We start from the raw sequence: 18,721 nt of genomic DNA on the forward strand, positions 1-18,721 counted from the left end.
CAACAAAAAAATTAAAATGAGAGTTAGTTGGTCAAAATCCAGAGATACCTGTTTTGCACAGTTTCTCATCCTTGGGAGCATATATATTTCTTCAAGCTCTTTTTGTCTCTCCTCCTCTTCTATTCGTCGCCGCTGGACTTCTGGAATGATTTCTTCCCAGTTTCTTAAATTTTGTTCTGGTTCCAACTCAATGTCATCTTCATCCATATTGGAAAAGTTAGCCACCTTATGTATTGGAACATAAGTATTTTCACCAAATCAATACATTATTTTATTTAAACAAAGAGTCAGTAATTAATATTTTAGGAAAACTTAGTTCAGAGCGGCACATTTAATTTATTTATATACACACACACACTCCGTGCAACATGGCTGAATATAAAGATGATAATTTTTTTCTTCTTTTACAAGTTGAGTTATATAGAAACACTATGAAATGCCTCCTCAATAGCTGTGATTGTTGTTTAATTTCCTTCAAAGCAGAAAGCAAGTCTAACTGAATGCCCGAGTTAATATGAAACTATAATAATGTAGATCTAACCAAACATTAATAAACTGTAGAAATCACAATATGTTGCAAATGAATGATTAGCAGGAAAGTGATTTAGTACTCTATTGTTCTAAAAATGTTCTGCCCTGCTTTAAACAAAAAAAAAAAAAAGCAAAACCACAGCACACACATCAAACCTAAACAAAAACAACAAAAAGATCCACAAAAAAACCCAACCCACCACACACAATTTGGACCCACTTAATATTTTAAATGTTATCCAGTTAAGCATATCTGGCATTCATGTTTACATGGGGGCTGAAGGGATTTCTAAAAGTCATCAATTAAGAAATCCAAACTTTGTTCTCCATTTTCAGAAGTACCACAGGTGCTTAACAGCATAAAGCATTAAATGAAAAACAGCTCTCCCCAGTATTCTAATAATTAAATCAAATACTAATGTATTTGTAAATCTCTTTCTTATTTTGTTAGCAAAATACATTATGTATTTTTAAATGTTTCATAGAATCATAGAATGGTTAGGGTTGGAAGGGACCTTCAAAGGTCATCTAGTCCAACCCCCCTGCAAGGAGCAGGGACATCCCTCACTAGATCAGGTTGCTCAGAGCCTCATCCAACCTGGCCTTGTTTGCACTGGCAGTAATTACACTGTATAGGTGAAAAGGCATTCTATGTCAAAGAGTTGAATTAGTGTTGCACCTGTTTCATAAGACTGAAGAAAAGAAGAACAGGTGCACAAAAGAAGAAGAAAAAATAGTCTTTACAGGGGAAAGTATAATTAAGGGAAGAGGGAGGGAACAGAGCAATACCTTGAACTGTGAAAGCAACTCATCTCCTACAGTTAGTGGGCCTGGCTCATTTTCTCTTGTTTCAGCCCTCTTCAGGATTTCATCTATATCCATTTCCTGAAACAGAAGTTTCTCTTTACAACAAAATAATTCATATGTATTTTTAGTTTCTCTGTTCATCAAGTGTAGATGTGCTATTCCATTTACCTGAGGCTCCTCTTCTTCTCCTTCAGGTTCTTTAAAAAGCTCCTCAGCACCGAACTTCAAAATTGCTGATAACTCTTCCTTATTAAAAGGTGCTGAGCTGAAATACAGAAAGTTTAGATAAACACTTTATCTTAGTGAATTTTTTCAAATTACTATAAGCATGAATCAATCAAACTTCCTTTTGACTTCAAAAGCTATATTTAATATGTAAAAAACAGTACAAAGACAATATACTTTGCAGTCTTTACTTATATAACTCCTTACCACATATTTTTGCCTTTTATTAACCAAGTGAAATGACTTGTATTTTTACTCAAATAGTCAAGTATACTTAAGCATAAGTTAATATGAAAGAATAAAAAAATATACCTGGAAGGAGTAGAGCCTGTATGTAGTACAGTTTTCCCTGTAGTGTCCATTCTCTGAATTACTAAGTGATCTAACACCATCTTTTTCTTGGCTCTTTCAAGAATATCTTCTTCTACTGATCCTTTTGTGACTAACCGATAAATATTAACCTATGCATATTATAAAAAAGGTTTATATACATGTTCACAAATTACACATGAAAACAATATTCAGATGAAGTTAACAAAAAACCCTTGAGTAACAACAGGGAGAAATGTTAGTTGTGATTACAAACACTCTAAATCTTATAGAACTAGTATTTCATATATTAAATCAGTCAATCATGTTACCATAGTCTCTATATAAACTATTTTAAAAAATAAAACAAATAAATCCTTAGACCTCTCTTCTCTAAACTGCCGTGATTTAGCACAAGCATGGCCACAAGGAAAACTGTTATATCTGATTATGACTTGAAGTCTTCTGCAAGAAAGAGATGCAAGGAGAACTACGAAGTACTTAACTTCAAGTAAAACGGATACGCCTGAAGTACAGCAGTTACTTTCTAAAATGACATGACGCCAATGAACGTGGGACAACTTCACAACTCTTCTCCCCACTCATACATATACTATGGCTGCTGTGAAATCTCTCAATATAGGGAGATTTCAAAATATTTTTTTAAAAAGGCTGTACTGGGTTTGCGTGGCAAGGTTTTGGTAGCAGGGGGGCTATGAGGGTGGCTTCTGTGAGAAGCTGATAGAAGCCTCCCATATATATCCCCTATTTTCCTATAACTGGAGAGGCATGGCTTTGATGGACGGACCACTCGGTGGATAAGGAATTGGCTGGATGGCCGCACTCAGAGAGTGGTGGTCAACGGCTCAGTGTCCAGGTGGAGACCGGTCACGAGTGGCCTTCCTCAGGGGGTCCGTGTTGGGCCCAGCCCTGTTCAACATCTTTGTCGGTGACATGGACAGTGGGATAGAGTGCACCCTCAGCAAGTTCGCCAACAACACCAAGCTGCGTGGTGCCATCGACAGGCTGGAGGGGAGGGATGCCATCCAGAGGGACCTGGACAGGCTGGAGAGGTGGGTCCATGCCAACCTCATGAAGTTCAACCAGGCCAAATGCAAGGTCCTGCATGTGGGTTGTGGCAATCCCAGGCACAAACACAGGCTGGGCAGAGAATGGACCAAGAGCAGCCCTGAGGAGAAGGTCTTGGGGGTGTTGATTGATGAGAAGCTCAACATGAGCTGACAATGCGTGCTCGCAGCCCAGAAGGCCAACCCCATCCTGGGCTGCATCAAGAGGAGAGTGGCCAGCAGGTCGAGGGAGGTGATTCTGCCCCTCTACTCTGCCCTGGTGAGACCCCACCTGGAGTACTGTGTCCAGCTCTGGAGCCCCCAACATCAGAAGGATGTGGGACTGTTGGAGCAAGTCCAGAGGAGGCCACAAAGATGATCAGAGGGCTGGAGCACCTCTCCTGTGAGGACAGGCTGAGAGAGTTGGGGCTGTTCAGCCTGGAGAAGAGGAGGCTCCAGGGAGACCTTAGAGCGGCCTTCCAGTACCTCGAGGGGACCTACAGGAAAGATGGGGCGAAACTGTTCAGTAGGGCCTGTTGTGAAAGGACAGGGGTAATGGTTTCAAAATAGAGGGAGGTAGATTCAGAGTAGACATCAGGAAAAAATGTTTTACACTGAGGGTGGTGGAACCCTGGCCCAGGTTGCCCAGAGAGGTGGTGGATGCCCCATCCCTGGAAACGTTCAAGGCCAGGTTGGACGGGGCTCTGAGCAACCTGATCTGGTTGGAGATGTCCCTGCTCCTTGCAGGGGGCTTGGACTGGATGGCCTTTAAAGGTCCCTTCCAACCCAAACGATTCTATGATTCTATGATTCTCAATAGAGCTACTGCTAGTCGGCTCCAAGACAGATGGACCTGCCGTTGTCCAAGGCCAAGTCAATCAGTGACAGTGGTGCCTCTGTGATAACACATTTAAGAAGGGGGAAAAACTACTATGAAAACAGCAGTGGAGAGAGGAGTGAGAACATGTGAGAGAAACAACTCTGCAGACACCAAGGTCAGTAAAGAAGGAGGGGGAGGAGGTGCTCCCAGCACTGGAGCAGAGAATCCCCTGCAGCCCATGGAGGACCCCACGCCGGGGTAGGCGGATGTGCCAGAAGGAGGCTGGGAGCCTGTGGAAGGCCCGCGCTGGAGCAAGCTCCTGACAGGACATGTGGATCCATGAAGAGAGGAGCCCATGCTGAAGCAGGTGTGCTGGCAGGACTTGTGACCCCGTGGGGGACTGTCCTGGTTTCGGCAGGCATGGAGTTAATTCTCCTCTCAGTAGCTGGTGTGTTTCGGATTTCGGGTGTGAAGAATGTTGATAAACACCCTGATGATAGGAGTTGTTGTGAATGAGACCAAGGACACCGTCCTGCTTTCCAAGTCTCGCTAATGTGCAGATGCAGGAAGCTGGGAGAGAGGCAGACAGAACAATTGACCCAAACTGGCCAGAGTGAGTGTTCCATGCCATAAACGTCACGCTCAGTATATAAGCGGGGGTTGCCCGTGGTGGGGGAGTATCCGCCTTCCATTTCTCCATCTCATCTTTTTCTCTCTTTCTCTCTCGCTGGCATCACTCTCTCTACCTTACTGGCTCCCTTTCGCTCCTTTGCTTGCTGCTGGGTTTCTTTTCCGTGATCGCTGCTCGGGATGGGCTGTATCGGTCATTGGGACATCGGGTGGTGAGAAATCCTGCATTGTTCATTTTGTATATTTTAGTATCCTTATATTCTGTTATTATTGCAGTTTTCCTTTGCTATTCCAGTAAACTGTCTTCATCTCAACCCACGAGTTTTCCTTCCTTCCCAATTCTCTCCCCCGTCCCGCTGGGGAGGGGGAGGGTGAGCGAGAAACTGTGTGGTGACCAGGGCTAAACCACAACAGGGACCCATGCTGGAGCAGCCTATTCCTGAAGGACTGCACCCCATGGAAAAGGACCCACGCTGGAGCAGTTCATGAAGAACTGTCTTCCATGGGAGGGACTCCACGCTGGAGCAAGGGAAGAGTGTGAGAAGTCCTTCCCCTGAAGAGGAAGGTGTGTCAGAGACAACATGTGATGAACTGACCGCAACATCCATTCCCCATCCCCCTGCGCCACCTGAGGGTGAGAAGGTAGAGAATTCGGGAGGGAAGTTGAGCCCGGGAAGAAGGGAGAGGTGGGGGGAAAATATTTTAAGATTTATTTTTTATTTCTCATTATCCTACTCTGAATTGATTGGTAATAAATTAAAATAATTTTTCCCCAAGTTGAGTGTGTTTTGCCTATGACAGTAATTGCTGAGTGATCTCCCTGTCCTTATCTTGACCCATGAGCCTTTCGTTATATTTTCTCTCCCTTGTCCAGCTGAGGAGGGGGACTGATAGAGCAGCTTTGGTGGGCACCTGGTGTTCAGCCAGGGTCAACCCACCACAAAGCAAATTGGCATTATTAACATTTTTAGATATTCTTGGCAAGTATTAGTTATTTTCAAAATACATGAGGACTGTGATGGCTCAGACAGACAGCTTATGGCTACCATATGAAACCCACCTTCACATTTGGAGCTTGCAAGACAAGTGTGCATACCTGTTTCTTCTGTCCAATCCTATGAGCTCTAGCCTGCGCTTGCAGATCATTCTGTGGATTCCAGTCAGAATCAAATATAACTACAGTGTCAGCAGATGCCAAGTTTATACCTAATCCTCCAGCTCTGGTAGACAGCAAAAAGCAGAAGTCCTGAAATTATAAAATAAGAAATAGTTGCATATATATTTGCTATAATATTCTTCAAGGAACCAATATGACACTTCTTTAAATGCTCAGTGGAGCAGACTATGAACTCATACAATTCTTTAAGGATATCCTAAACATATGTTAGACTCGTAATGCAATAAGGTGCTTGTCATGGCTAGAGCCAGTAGATCTCTATTAGAATAGAATAGGATAGACTAGACTACTTCAGTCAGAAGGGCCCTACAGTGATCATCTAGTCCAAATGTCTGGCCACTTCAGGGCTGACCAAAAGTTAAAGCATGTTGTTAAGGGCATTGTCCAAATGCCTCTTAAACACTGACAGGCTTGGGGCATCGACCACCTCTCCAGGAAGCCTGTTCCAGTGTTTGACCACCCTCTCGATAAAGAAATGCTTCCTCATGTCCAGTCTGAACCTCCCCTGGCACAGCTTTGAACCATTCCCACGCACCCTATCACTGGATCCCAGGGAGAAGAGATCAGCACCTCCCTCTCCACTTCCCCTCCTCAGGAAGCTGTAGAGAGAGCGATGAGGTCACCCCTCAGCCTCCTTTTCTCCAAACTAGACGAGCCCAGAGCCCTCAGTCACTCCTCACAGGACATGTCTTCCAACCCTGTCACCAGCTGTGTTGCCCTCCTCTGGATGCGTTCGAGTCCCTTAGCATCCTTCTTCAATTGTGGGGCCCAGAACTGCACATGATACTCAAAGTGAGGCCGCACCAACACTGAATACAGTGGTTTCTTTAGACCTCCTCTTGCTATTAACGTACTTTAAAAAAGCCCTTCTTGTCATTTGAAGCAACACTGTCCAGTTTCAACTCTAATTGAGCTTTGGCCTTTTGTGTGTTCTCCCTGCATATGCGGACCACAGTTCTGTAATCTTCCTGCAAAGCCTGACCTCGCTTTCAGAGATCATACAATTTCTTTTTCCTGAGTTTCAAGAGGAGTTCCCTGTTCAGCCAAGCTGGTCTTCTCTCCCACTTGCTTGACTTTTGACACAATGGGATTGCCTGCTCCTGTGCTTCTAAAAGGTGGTTTTTAAAGACTGAGCAGCACTCATGGACCCCTAAGCCCTCAAAAGCAGATGCCTAGGGGACTCTGCTAACTAGCTCCCTGAATAGCTTAAAGTTTGCTCTCCTGAAGCTCAGGGTAGCAACTCTGCTGACCTTTTTTTCTCATTACACCAAAACTTTTGAACTTAACCACTTCACGATCCCTGTGGCCAAGACACCCACCTACCATCACATCTCCCATGAGTCGTTCTCTATTCACAAACAAGAAGTCTAGGAGGGTACCTTTCCTAGGTGGCTCACTGAGTACCTGTGATAAGAAGTTATCTTCAACATACTTCAGGAATTTCCCAGACTTGCTTGTTGCAGCAGTATAGCATTCCCAGCTGATGTCTGGGAAGTTGAAAACTCCCATAAGGACAAGGGCTGCCAATCCACAGATTTATCCTAATTGCCTATAGAATAACTCATCTGTGCTATCATCCTGGCTGGGCAATCGGTAGTAGACACTCACTGCAACACCTGCTTTGTTTTCCATCCCCCTAATCCTCACCCAGAGGCTGTCAACCACATCACCGCTAACTGTAAGGGCTGTACAATCAAACCTCTCCCTTATATGCAGTGTGACACCTCCCCCTCACCTGCCCTGCCTGTAGCCCCCCCCTGAACAGCCTGTAGCCCCCCATCCCAGCACTCCAGTTGTGGGACTCATTCCACCAAGTGCCGCTAATACCAATGACATCACAGCTCTGGGAGCTGACCAACACTTCCAGTTCATCCTGTTTGTTTCTCATACCGCGTGCATTGGTGTACAAGCATTTCAGATATGCTCCCGAGCCCTCCATGCTCCCTGGAGCAGTGTAAATGTTCCCACAAGCATTGTCACCCTCAGATGGTGCCATGCCAACCCTTGGCTTAGCTATTGCAATCCTGTTGGTATTCCCTTCCTCCATTGATCCTAGTTTAAAGCGCTCTCAATCAGTATGTTGTCGGTTAACTCCCATAGGCAGCTAAGCACCATACAGCCACTTGATCACTTTTTCCCCACACCTCCAGTGGGAAGAGGAAAGGAAGACTAAAAGAAGGAAACTTGGGGGTTGAGACAAAAATTGTCTAATAAGCAAAGGAGAAGTGGAAGAAGAGAGAAAGAAAACAAAACAAAACAAGTGATGTAAAGGCAATTACTCACCACCTCCCATGGGTAGGACCAATGCCCAAGCAAAAGATAGCTAACCTCCCTGAACCTCTTCCTCTCCCTTTTTATTGTTGAGTATGATGTTATATGGCATGGAATATCTCTTAGTTTAGGTCATCTGCTTGGTTATGTCCCCTCCCAATCTCTTCCACATCCCCCAATCTATTCACTGAAGGGGCAGAGTAAGGAACAGAGAAGGCCTTGCCACTATGCAAACACTGTTCAGCAATAGTTAACACACTATTGTGTTATTAGCATTGTTTTTGTCACGAAACTAAAACACAGCACCATACAACCTGCTATGAAGACAATTAACTCCAGGCCAGCCAGACTCAGTATAAGTATAAAGCAAATCGATATAAATTTCTCTTGTGAACAGTTATTGACTGCTCCGTGGTATAAAGGAAGCAGCATCCTAGAAGATGAGCAAAAGCCACTTAGGGGGAAAAAAAACAAGCAAAACACTGGGCAAAAGTACAAAAGCCCTTGTTTTTAAAGCCTCATGTGTTCCCAAGTCCTTCTGTTTTTTTGTTAAGAAAACTAAAGTGTTCTGCTGGGGTCAATGCTCTTAGACGTATTCATAAACAATACGAAAATGAGATGAGCCAATGAGATGACAAAGTTTGCAGATGATAAGGAGTTATTCAGGGACAACTACAAAGGACTACAGAAGGATCTTATGAGACAGGCAACAAAAAAGTATATGAAATTAAAGACAAAGTGAAATAAATTTGAGTTTTAAATACAGCGAAAGGTAATAGCAAGCCACTACTGCTCAGGAATGAGTCCTTGGAGTTGTTGTAGATATTTCCATGAATACATTAGCTCAGTAGTAGCAAAAAAAAAAAAGTATGAAGTTTTACTGATTATTAGGAAAGAAATAGAGCATAAAACAGGAAACAATTTTATTGCTGCACAACTCCATAGTTTGCCTCCATTCTTGAATAGTATGTGAAGCTTGGATCCCCCTTCATCTTAAAAACTGTACAGTACAACTATTATAAGTATTCCAGAAAAAGGCAATGATGTCTATACTAGAAATTTAAAACAGAACTAGCTTCTGTATTTAACAAATAACTAAAGTTTATGTTATGAAATTAAGTCCTTCCTCCTCAATCATAGCAGAAACATAAGCTCAGCAGCAACTGACAAATGCTATGCTTCTATTACTGAAAAACCCTGTCAGTGTAGGACAAAAGACCTAAGATCATCAAAGGTATGGAATGGCTTCCATAGTAGGAAACCTAAATAAATTAGGAATCTTAAGTGGTACACAATCAGTGGCTAGAAATCTATTCTTCAGTTTCTTCCAGGGCAAGGAAATAAGAGGCAAAAAATGAAGATAACAGAAGACAGATTTAAAGCTATTAGTTTTTCTTCATGCAAGCATATACACAACTCAATTCTGTCCATTGTCTAAGTAGGTTTTCAATGTCAAAAGCTTGTGTAAAAGTTCAGTGCTCCTGTAAAAACTGAAGGATTAAGTCCTACACAACAAAATCAATTATTCAGTTTTTACATAGTACTTAAAATTTGATAAAGAGCACTAACAAAAATCTAAAAATATAACTATGCAGTTATATTAGTTAAACATAATTTTCATAGATTCTGTGTGTTTCCTATTTAACCTCCTCTTAGTTTTTTGGGGGTTTTTTTTGTGTTTGTTTGTTTTGGGGGATTTTTTTTTTTTGCTGTGGATTTGTGGGTGTTTTTTTTGTTTGTTAAGAGTTGTAAACCTTATAGCTTAGGCAATAAAAATGGACTTTCAACATAATACATCCCTCACTTTATTCTATTTTTAATTTTTGTGTAATATTTGTTAGATTTCTTGGGGGGGGAAATGAAGCTGAGTAGATTAAAAAAACAACCACCCACTAAAATCATACCTCTGATCCTTCTGCATTAAAATGATCCAGGGCTTGTTTCCTCAATTCCCCTTTTATTGATCCATCAAGTCTCTAAAGAGATTGAATAATACAGTTAAAAAGGAGCTCCTACTATATTCTAATCAGAGCAACTTGAATTCTCAATTGCCAAAACAACTAGGGGGAGGGGGAATAAGAGTAATGTAACACTTCATCTTTCTAATTCATCAGTTTCATTTCAAAATACTATTTAGCATATAGTAATTACCAGTCTTTTCCTGTACATAAAATTAAACTTTCATAAATCTTTCTAGAAAAAGGACACACAAAACATTTGACCAGCAGGTCAAGGGAGGGGATTCTGCCCCTCTACTCTGCTCTGGTGAGACCACACCTGGAGTACTGTGTCCAGCTCTGGAGCCCCCAACATCAGAAGGATGTGGGACTGTTGGAGCAAGTCCAGAGGAGGCCACGAAGATGATAAGAGGGCTGAAGCACCTCTCCTGTGAGGACAGGCTGAGAGAGTTGGGGCTGTTCAGCCTGGAGAAGAGGAGGCTCCGGGGAGACCTTAGAGCGGCCTTCCAGTACCTCAAGGGGGCCTACAGGAAAGGTGGAGTTGGACTTTTGACAAGGGCATGTAGTGATATGCAAGGGGTAACGGCTTTAAGCTGAAAGAGGGTGGATTTACATTAGATATAAGGAAGAAATTCTTTGCTGTGAGGATGGTGAGACACTGGCACAGGTTGCCCAGAGAAGCTGTGGATGCCCCATCCCTGGCAGAGCTCAAGGCCAGTCTGGATGGGGCTGTGAGCGACCTGGTCTGGTGGAAGGTGTCCCTGCCCATGGTACGGAGGTTGGAACTAGACAATCTTTAAAGGTCCCTTCCAACCCAAACCACTCTATGATTCTATGACACTTTTCTTAAGATAAAGTGGTAAAGATCAAGGCTTCTTGGCTACTACCAGCAAAATTCTTACCTGAAAGGGAAACTGACGATACTTCAAATACTCTGCTAGGATATCTAGCATCCTCACCATCTGAGAGAAAATCAGTACTCTGTTGCCACGTTCTCGTAGACGAATCAGTAGCTTGTCAAGAAGGATTAGTTTCCCACTGCTCCGTATTAAATGCTACAAGACAAGAAAATGTGTAAATATAATAATGTGTAAAATAAGTTCACCTCAAAACTAATACACACTGCAGATGGATAGACATTCTTTAACTGAACATGAAAGTTTAATAAGTATTTAGTCAATCCTGATCTTGTAAAAAATTCATTATAAAAGCATTAAGTACTCTAACTGAAATCAACAGGAGTACTGACTAGCATGTTTTTCAAATAAATGCATTTCTCAACTCTGGCTCATAAAACAGCATCTTAACATTTCATTAAAATATTAAGTAAATATACTGTGCTATGAGTTAGAGCAGTTACAGTGTAGACTTAAGTTCTTTTCTACCAAATAAACAACAACGAGACTATCTGACTACCTTAGTATTACTTGCTCCTCACTTTCTGTCTTTTGAACAGAAATAAGCATTGCTACTTGATCCTCTAAGTATTTTTAAACAATGCCTAATCAGTCAAGTTTCTCAGGTAAGATAAAAGTGAGAGGAATCTTGTTTGTAGAGATCAACAGACTTTAGCTAGGTTACAATGTTACTCCTTCTCAGCTCCAGTAGGAACAACTAGAACAGAAACTCAGGTGCATGTTGAATTTAATGTTGAAGACATTAGGCCTCTTTAGGTGAAGAGGCTCAGGATAGAAATTTGGGGAATGAAAAATTTGGAGTTAGGTGCTTTTATTCTTTATGCCAGAAATTAGAAGTATGTATCATTCATAATTAGAGCTAACAAAGCTTATTCAGATGAGCCAAGGAAATCATTGTTACAAGTATGCAATTAGTAGCAATAATGGCTGAACAGTTCTGATGAGTTTCATTATAAATTTAAGTAGTTAGAGCGTCCCAAGTTACAAATGAAACATCCTTTAACTTTGATAAGCACTTTATAATATAAAATAGCTTGTGCAGTGACAGCTTGTGATTTCAATCTAGTAGTTTTGGGAAAGTATTTAAATTATGAACTTCAAAGTTTACAGAAAAAAACACCATGATCTTTAGAAACATTTATGTTGTTATAAACTGCATCAATTATAACAGTCCTTTTATTTGTTGCTGTGGTTCTTAACAGTTTTGGTACAAAGATTAGTTAACCTTTACAAAAAAATCAAACTATAAATCCACAACACAATCACAGATCATCTTTGGTAGTGATGCTATAATTGCTTTCATTTATAACAACAAAACCAGACTAAGCTTTGGATATTTATTACTTTTTTTTTCCTTTCACTTTGGTTGTTTGAAGGCATGCAGAGAACAGTGTTTGATTACAAAAAAAGCTTAAAGAGATTCTGCAGATTACTTTCTGCTATCACATGGACTGTTGGTGTACCACTGCCAGTCACATGCATTTGCATTTATATTCAATGTAAATGTTTATTTAACTGCTTTATTTTAATCTGCATTTAAAATAGGTCTTAAGTTTATTTAATCTGAAAATACACAGACTATTTCAAACTATTTCCTTCTTATTTTGATCATAATTCAAGTCAGAGATATTTTATTTAGCATTGATCTCTCTATTATTCAGTTCTAGTTAAGAAACAAACTAAAAAAAACAATCAATTCACTTACCTGTAAAACTCAGGATGCACATTTAATAGAGAACTTGTTCTTTCTTAATAAGAACTTCTTTTAATAAGAACTAATAGTTTGCCAGAACACTATAAAATTACTGTGTGCATATTAGAGATGTAAATCACTTTAAAAAAATAAAAAAGGTATTACCTGTAAGGCCTCCTGTTTATTATAGAATTCATTATCATCCGGTGGTTTAATGAGGTAGCAATGGTTACAACACTTCTTGAGTTCCATCATGATGTTCAAAAAGCCTGAGGTACTGCCTTTTGAACCTTTACTCAGGGCTTTATAATTCCTGGTCAAAATCCACCTATGATATAGAATGTGCAATGGAAGTAATTTCTAACCATTTGCAGAAATATGAAGGATGTAAGCTCTCAACAAATCAGTTCAAATTGCATTATGAGAACTATTACACTTCAGTAATTTTCATATAGACATATTAAAATAGCAAGAATTAAAAAGTGTTATTACTTACTTGTAATATTGCTTCTGCAATGCACTCATTTCCATCCTCAAAATTTGTTCAACCTTAGCAGGTAAAGACTTTTCTACATCTTTTTTAACTCTTCTAAGTAGAAATGGTTCAAGTTCTTTGTGAAGACTTGCATAACCAAACTCTCTCCCTTTGCCATGCTCCTCTTCAAAATCTTCCCAGGAAGAAAACCTTCAACATAAGAAAGAATAAAGGTAAAAGAGTGACATATCATGAACACAGACACACAAAGACCATAAATATACCACATGCACACAAACACATATGGACTTCTTCCCTACTCTCCTCTGTTTTATTTAATAAGTTTCTGAATTTGCATCTCACAATAAATTCCAAATATTTTGTCTGCAAATAGGAGAATGGAAATTTCCAAACACTTTTGCAGAATGAAAATTCAAAACAAACTACTGAATTTTAATTTTTCCAGTTAAAACACAACATTTTACTTTTCTGCATGGAAATCCAGGTAGAGGGTTGCAGAAATTCCATTATATTCTTCAAGAGTAGCATGAAAACATAGTTGTATAGCTAGAGGAAGTGCAAGAGAACAGACCACATACTTTTTGGAGCTTGTATGGACTAGTTGAAATGTGATTATCCTCTGGTATGTGCTGACAGACTGAGAGAATGGATTTTGTGATCAAATGAAGAATAGGTGCTGGACAACACTCTTCGTGGCTTTGCTTGTAAGGTTCTGAAGAAGTCAATGCAATGCATAGCTTCAGAGCTACAGTGCTTTGTATTTACAAGAGATCCAAAAGGAACATGTCCTCTTATTTAGCCAAGAGAGGTCAGTATAGAATAATGTCAATACAGTAAATCTATCCTATGTAAACCATAAGGGCAAATTGGCTGCCTGACTGAACTGCTGGATATTGGGCATTGTGGTACTATCTTGTTTTCATTCATGGTACTAACACAGAAGACATCCTCAGCCCCATTCTATTTCCGTAGAGTAAATCCACATGATTTTCCTTTTAGATTAAGATGAAGTATCTTTTCAGAGTTCTGAGCCACAAATCAATCCATCATTTTTGTGGACTGCTAAAACAGAAAAAGTGACAACTGCTACTAAAACAATTTATCAAGAGCAGCATGAAAAATATGTGCATGTATTTTATATAAAATATTTAAACTATTTCACAATGCAATTTTTACCTCTATTGATTCTCTAATCACTACAATATTCTGCTGTAAGAAATTTGAAACTTGACCACAAAAAAAAAAAAAAAAAATCCTTACTTTTCTGGCATGATGAAGTGCAGCAAAGACCAAAGCTCTTTGAGGGAGTTTTGCAGAGGGGTTCCAGTAATAAGAAGACGATGATTAGACTTAAAGTCTATTAAAGTCTTGTAGAGAAGAGAATCATCATTTTTTAAACGATGAGCTTCGTCAACTCCTACAAACACCCAATTCAGACCACCAAGGAATGACTTAAAGAAATTGGAGGGGGGGAAAAGACATTAATACAAGTTAATATATTATGCAATTTCTGACAGTTTACATGAGGTTATATATACACCATCACTCCTTTTATTTTAATAACAAATGGACACTTATATGCTTTTAGTATTAATTATGGTTTTTATGTTTGCTGGATTCAACAAAAGGCTATGCAAGCATCTCAAGTTTAAAAGGAAAGTATAAATCAAGTTTATACTTGGGGGGGAGGAGGAAGGCAAAAAGCTGATCCATAAATTTTCAATTGACAAAAAAATAAAATCCACTGTTGACTCTCTTCTTTATTACAGTAATGTGAAGCTCAAGCAAACTGAAGAAAAAGAAGTTTTACCCACTTGATTGGGGGGGGGGGGGGGAGGGGGCAGAATCTCTCACCACACATACATAACATCTAAAAGTGCATAAGGAAAACTTCACTGTCATACTTCCAAGAGTAAAGTTGTCATACTCCCCCCATCCATTTAATGGCCCAGAACCCAAATATGTGCCAACTCTAAAGGAGTTTTAACATTCTACAAATGATTTTATCTCCCTGAAGAAGTAAGTGTGATTACCTTATCCTTCAGCAAAATTTCATAAGTCGTTAGAAGTATATTAAATTTTAATCGCTTGGTCTGTGGATGCATCCATTCATGGGTTCTTATCTACAAGAAGAATCAAGTGAACTATAAGCTAGAGAAAAATGGTCTTATTGATCGGGATGACTTCAGATACTACAACAATATACATGTTAAGTGATATACAAGAATCTGATCATGAAAAAGAAACACAACATGTGAAGCCGTAAAGCTTTTTTTTTTTTTGAAGTTATTAAACACTGGTGGTGGAGGAGTGTTTGTTGGTTTTTGTTTGGTTGTTTTTTGGTGGATTTGTGTGTGGGGGTTTTTTTTGGGTTTTTTTTTTTTTTTGTGGCTTTTTTATTTTCTTTAATGGATAAGGTTACTTACATTCCTCCTTTCAGAAAACAAATTAAGATTATGTCTGTCTGGCTAAAATATTTTATGCACTTAAATAATGCAAGGAGTACTGCGTCCAGCTCTGGAGCCCCCAACATCAGAAGGACATGGACCAGTTGGAGAGGGTCCAGAGGAGGCCACGAAGATGATCAGAGGGCTGGAGCACCTCTCCTACGAGGACAGGCTGACAGAGCTGGGGCTGTTCAGCCTGGAGAAGAGGAGGCTCCAGGGAGACCTTAGAGCGGCCTTCCAGTACCTCAAGGGGGCCTACAGGAAAGATGGGGCGAAACTGTTCAGTAGGGCCTGTTGTGAAAGGACAGGGGTAATGGTTTCAAAATAGAGGGAGGTAGATTCAGAGTAGACATCAGGAAAAAATGTTTTACACTGAGGGTGGTGGAACCCTGGCCCAGGTTGCCCAGAGAGGTGGTGGATGCCCCATCCCTGGAAACATTCAAGGCCAGGTTGGACGGGGGGCTCTGAGCAACCTGATCTGGTTGGAGATGTCCCTGCTCCTTGCAGGGGGGTTGGACTGGGTGGGCTTTAAAGGTCCCTTCCCACCCTAACCATTCTATGATTCTGTGATTCTATAAGGTTGCATTTTTAATCCTTTGTATTATTAAGCAGGAATGAAATCTTTCACATACATTTATATCGGATCAAAATTTATGCTTTTAATTTCCATTTTAAATACAATGTTTCAAATAAGTATTTCCTCATTCCTAATCAAAATATTGTAGAGTAGCATAAGACAGGAACATGAAATGAGTCTTGTTTACCACTAATCTTTTTCAATGATACAAAGAAATACTCACCATATTTCTGCTAGTTATATCTCCTAAGTAAACCACAGCATTCATCTGAGGAGCCCAAGTTTGAATCTCTCTTTGCCAAGATGTTAAGGTAGAAAGTGGCACGACTAGCAAGAAAGGCCCATACAGTTGATGTTCATGAAACAGGTAGTTCAGGAAAGAAATTGTTTGTATTGTTTTACCCAGACCCATTTCATCTGCAAGAATACAACTATTCCCTCTAAAAAAAACACACATACAAATAAATAAATAAATTTATAAATGCTTTCAAATGAAAAACAGCAAGACTAATTTAAGACTATACTCACTTGCACCATGAGTGAGCAAGCCAATTCAATCCATTTAACTGATAATCTCTTAACTCTAAACTCTCACGTCCTCCAATATATGATGGTTGCTTCTTTAGTGCAACAAACCTTGGCCTCTGTTTTAGAATCTGTCAAAAGCAAATTGAGCATCAGTCCTACTACTAAGTGAAGTTACCAAAATGTTTTCTTATAGAAACAAAGTAGCAGTAGGAATCTCTTTGGTCACCAAGTCTAGTCTTTATACATCACAAACAACTAGGCCATATAACAATATCAACCCATTTGCAAGCTAAAATTAGTTTTACTGCTGATCTAAATTCCACAACAGAAGTGACATGAACTCATTCACAAAGGTTACTTTTAAAACAAATTAAAGTACTAAACAATTCCATCTTTGAATGGCAATAAAATAAGTAGGAAATAACTATCTACAAAAGGCTATTCTTAATAGCAATACTTGCTACATATATAGAGAGAGCTATCATTATTACTGCTCTGGACAACATTCAAAAAATATTTTATAATATGTATCTTATTTCTGGATGTGTAAAATACGTCAATTTCATTTTTATTATTGCAACTGTATAAATCCGTTGAAATTACACACTCACCTTGCAGTCCTTAAATGGAGTGGTCTTGGATTGATTTCTGCTAAAATACTCATCAATGCATGCCTGAAATTTTTTGGCAATGAGAGCACCATCTTCCCAGCTACATTCTGAGTAAGGCAGACCCTGCCATTTGCAATAGTAATCTGGATAACCAGCTGCTGATTTCTGATTTGAATGAGCTGCAGAAATGCATCAGAGATACCAGATCAATATTTTCCTTCTGTATTTTAAGAAAGTACACATTTCAGGTGATACGACAACATGAACTAGTTTCACAGCAAAGACAGTATGGCAACTTTTCTCTTCATCAGATATTTTGCTTTGCTTTAAGTTGTTAGGGATCTTAATAATCTAAATTTCTTAACTAAAAATTCAACATGCAAGCAATAAACTTGCAATATTCTCAACACTGTTTTCCATCTGGAAGTTTGTCACGTACCAATTATCCTTTCCACTATTTGATATTGTTTATGCAGATCATCTGTAAGTTCCTGCTGGCAGTTATAATATTCCACATCTTCTGGAGAAGCATTTTTCAGCCTGAAATGGGAATTTATTTGCAGCACTTATTACATTGTGTAGTTCTAAAACTAAGAAAATCTGGCAATTTTAAAGCTCTGAATGTAAGCGTAGAGAGCTTCTTTGAAGAAGCTACAACTCTGAAATTCCTGCTATAAAAGTGTTGCATTTGGCCTAGGTACTTCATCACTGATGACTGAGAAAGCTTATCAAGAGACATTATTATCAGCTACAGCTTGTAATAGTCACACAGATCATATACAATATCTGTTCTCAACACCGAGTAGTGTACTTCACATGGCATTTTCACAGAACGGCACTGATGGCTCACTATAAGAATCTATCTTATTAGTAGGAGTCACTAAAAACACACTAATAAAATGGAATACCAAAACATAGCACTAAAATGTAAGGATTTTTTAACTTCTTGGTTCTGAGGCTTTAACGAAAATGCTGTGATGTTTTGAGTGCTTTAGCCATTTCTGATTTTTTTTAAATCTCTGCAGCAACTCCTGAAGAACTCTGATGAAAATACAATCAATGACAAAATTAGTAAAAAGTGAGATTGAAAACAAAACCAGAAAACCCACCACTCATCTTGTCAAAACTTCATTTATAACGGACACAATAAAATCTAGATGCAGAAGCTGCTTCCTTAAAGGTCCGATTTTACAAGATGTGTGAGTATTCTCACTTGCTCAAGTAAAGTTGGCATGCTCAGAATCTTACAGGATCATAAGGTGTTAGGGAAGCTTCAACTTTAAAGCTTTTGTCTTCCTGTTGTATAGGCACGTGAAACTATGCCTTCACAAAGAGGCAACAGAACTCACAGAAACACAATAAAACATCTATACTGTTACAAAAAGTATGCAACATGGAAGTAGTTCTAAAAATACTCACCAGCGCTTTGTTTCCTGATCCTTTTTCTTATAGTTGTCCAGTTTCTTCATTCCTTTAACATTTTGTTGCTTCAGTGTTTCCTCAGTTTCCCAAGTATTATGGATGTGTGACCAGCCTTTCCATTTAATAAGATACTGTACTTCTCCTAGCTCCTTTGACTTTTCAAATCCAGTATTTGGGTCACCATCTGCCTCAACTGCATAGATGGTGGTTGCAGCACCAGTGGCTGATAAAGAAA

At 39.5% G+C, this 18,721-nt stretch overlaps 1 protein-coding gene across 1 annotated transcript in view; it reads right to left on the minus strand.

Moving 5' to 3' along the window:
- LOC147596714 (ATP-dependent chromatin remodeler CHD1-like) overlaps positions 1–18,721 on the minus strand; it is an 84,535-nt gene that overhangs the window by 21,415 nt on the left and 44,399 nt on the right. Inside the window, exons 7-22 of the mRNA XM_086769619.1 lie at positions 18,484–18,709; positions 17,504–17,604; positions 17,065–17,243; positions 16,454–16,581; positions 16,149–16,365; positions 14,935–15,024; positions 14,162–14,352; positions 12,902–13,090; positions 12,571–12,733; positions 10,698–10,850; positions 9,742–9,813; positions 5,486–5,635; positions 1,876–2,024; positions 1,507–1,603; positions 1,321–1,416; positions 49–225 (exon numbers count right to left, since the gene is read on the minus strand). Of these exons, the coding sequence (XP_086625745.1) occupies positions 49–225; positions 1,321–1,416; positions 1,507–1,603; positions 1,876–2,024; positions 5,486–5,635; positions 9,742–9,813; positions 10,698–10,850; positions 12,571–12,733; positions 12,902–13,090; positions 14,162–14,352; positions 14,935–15,024; positions 16,149–16,365; positions 16,454–16,581; positions 17,065–17,243; positions 17,504–17,604; positions 18,484–18,709 (2,378 nt within the window). The remainder of the gene's footprint in view (positions 1–48; positions 226–1,320; positions 1,417–1,506; positions 1,604–1,875; positions 2,025–5,485; positions 5,636–9,741; positions 9,814–10,697; positions 10,851–12,570; positions 12,734–12,901; positions 13,091–14,161; positions 14,353–14,934; positions 15,025–16,148; positions 16,366–16,453; positions 16,582–17,064; positions 17,244–17,503; positions 17,605–18,483; positions 18,710–18,721) is intronic.

Source organism: Chlamydotis macqueenii, chromosome W (genome assembly GCF_036417535.1).
Source record: "Chlamydotis macqueenii isolate bChlMac1 chromosome W, bChlMac1.mat, whole genome shotgun sequence".
Classification (NCBI taxonomy): Eukaryota; Metazoa; Chordata; class Aves; order Otidiformes; family Otididae; genus Chlamydotis; species Chlamydotis macqueenii.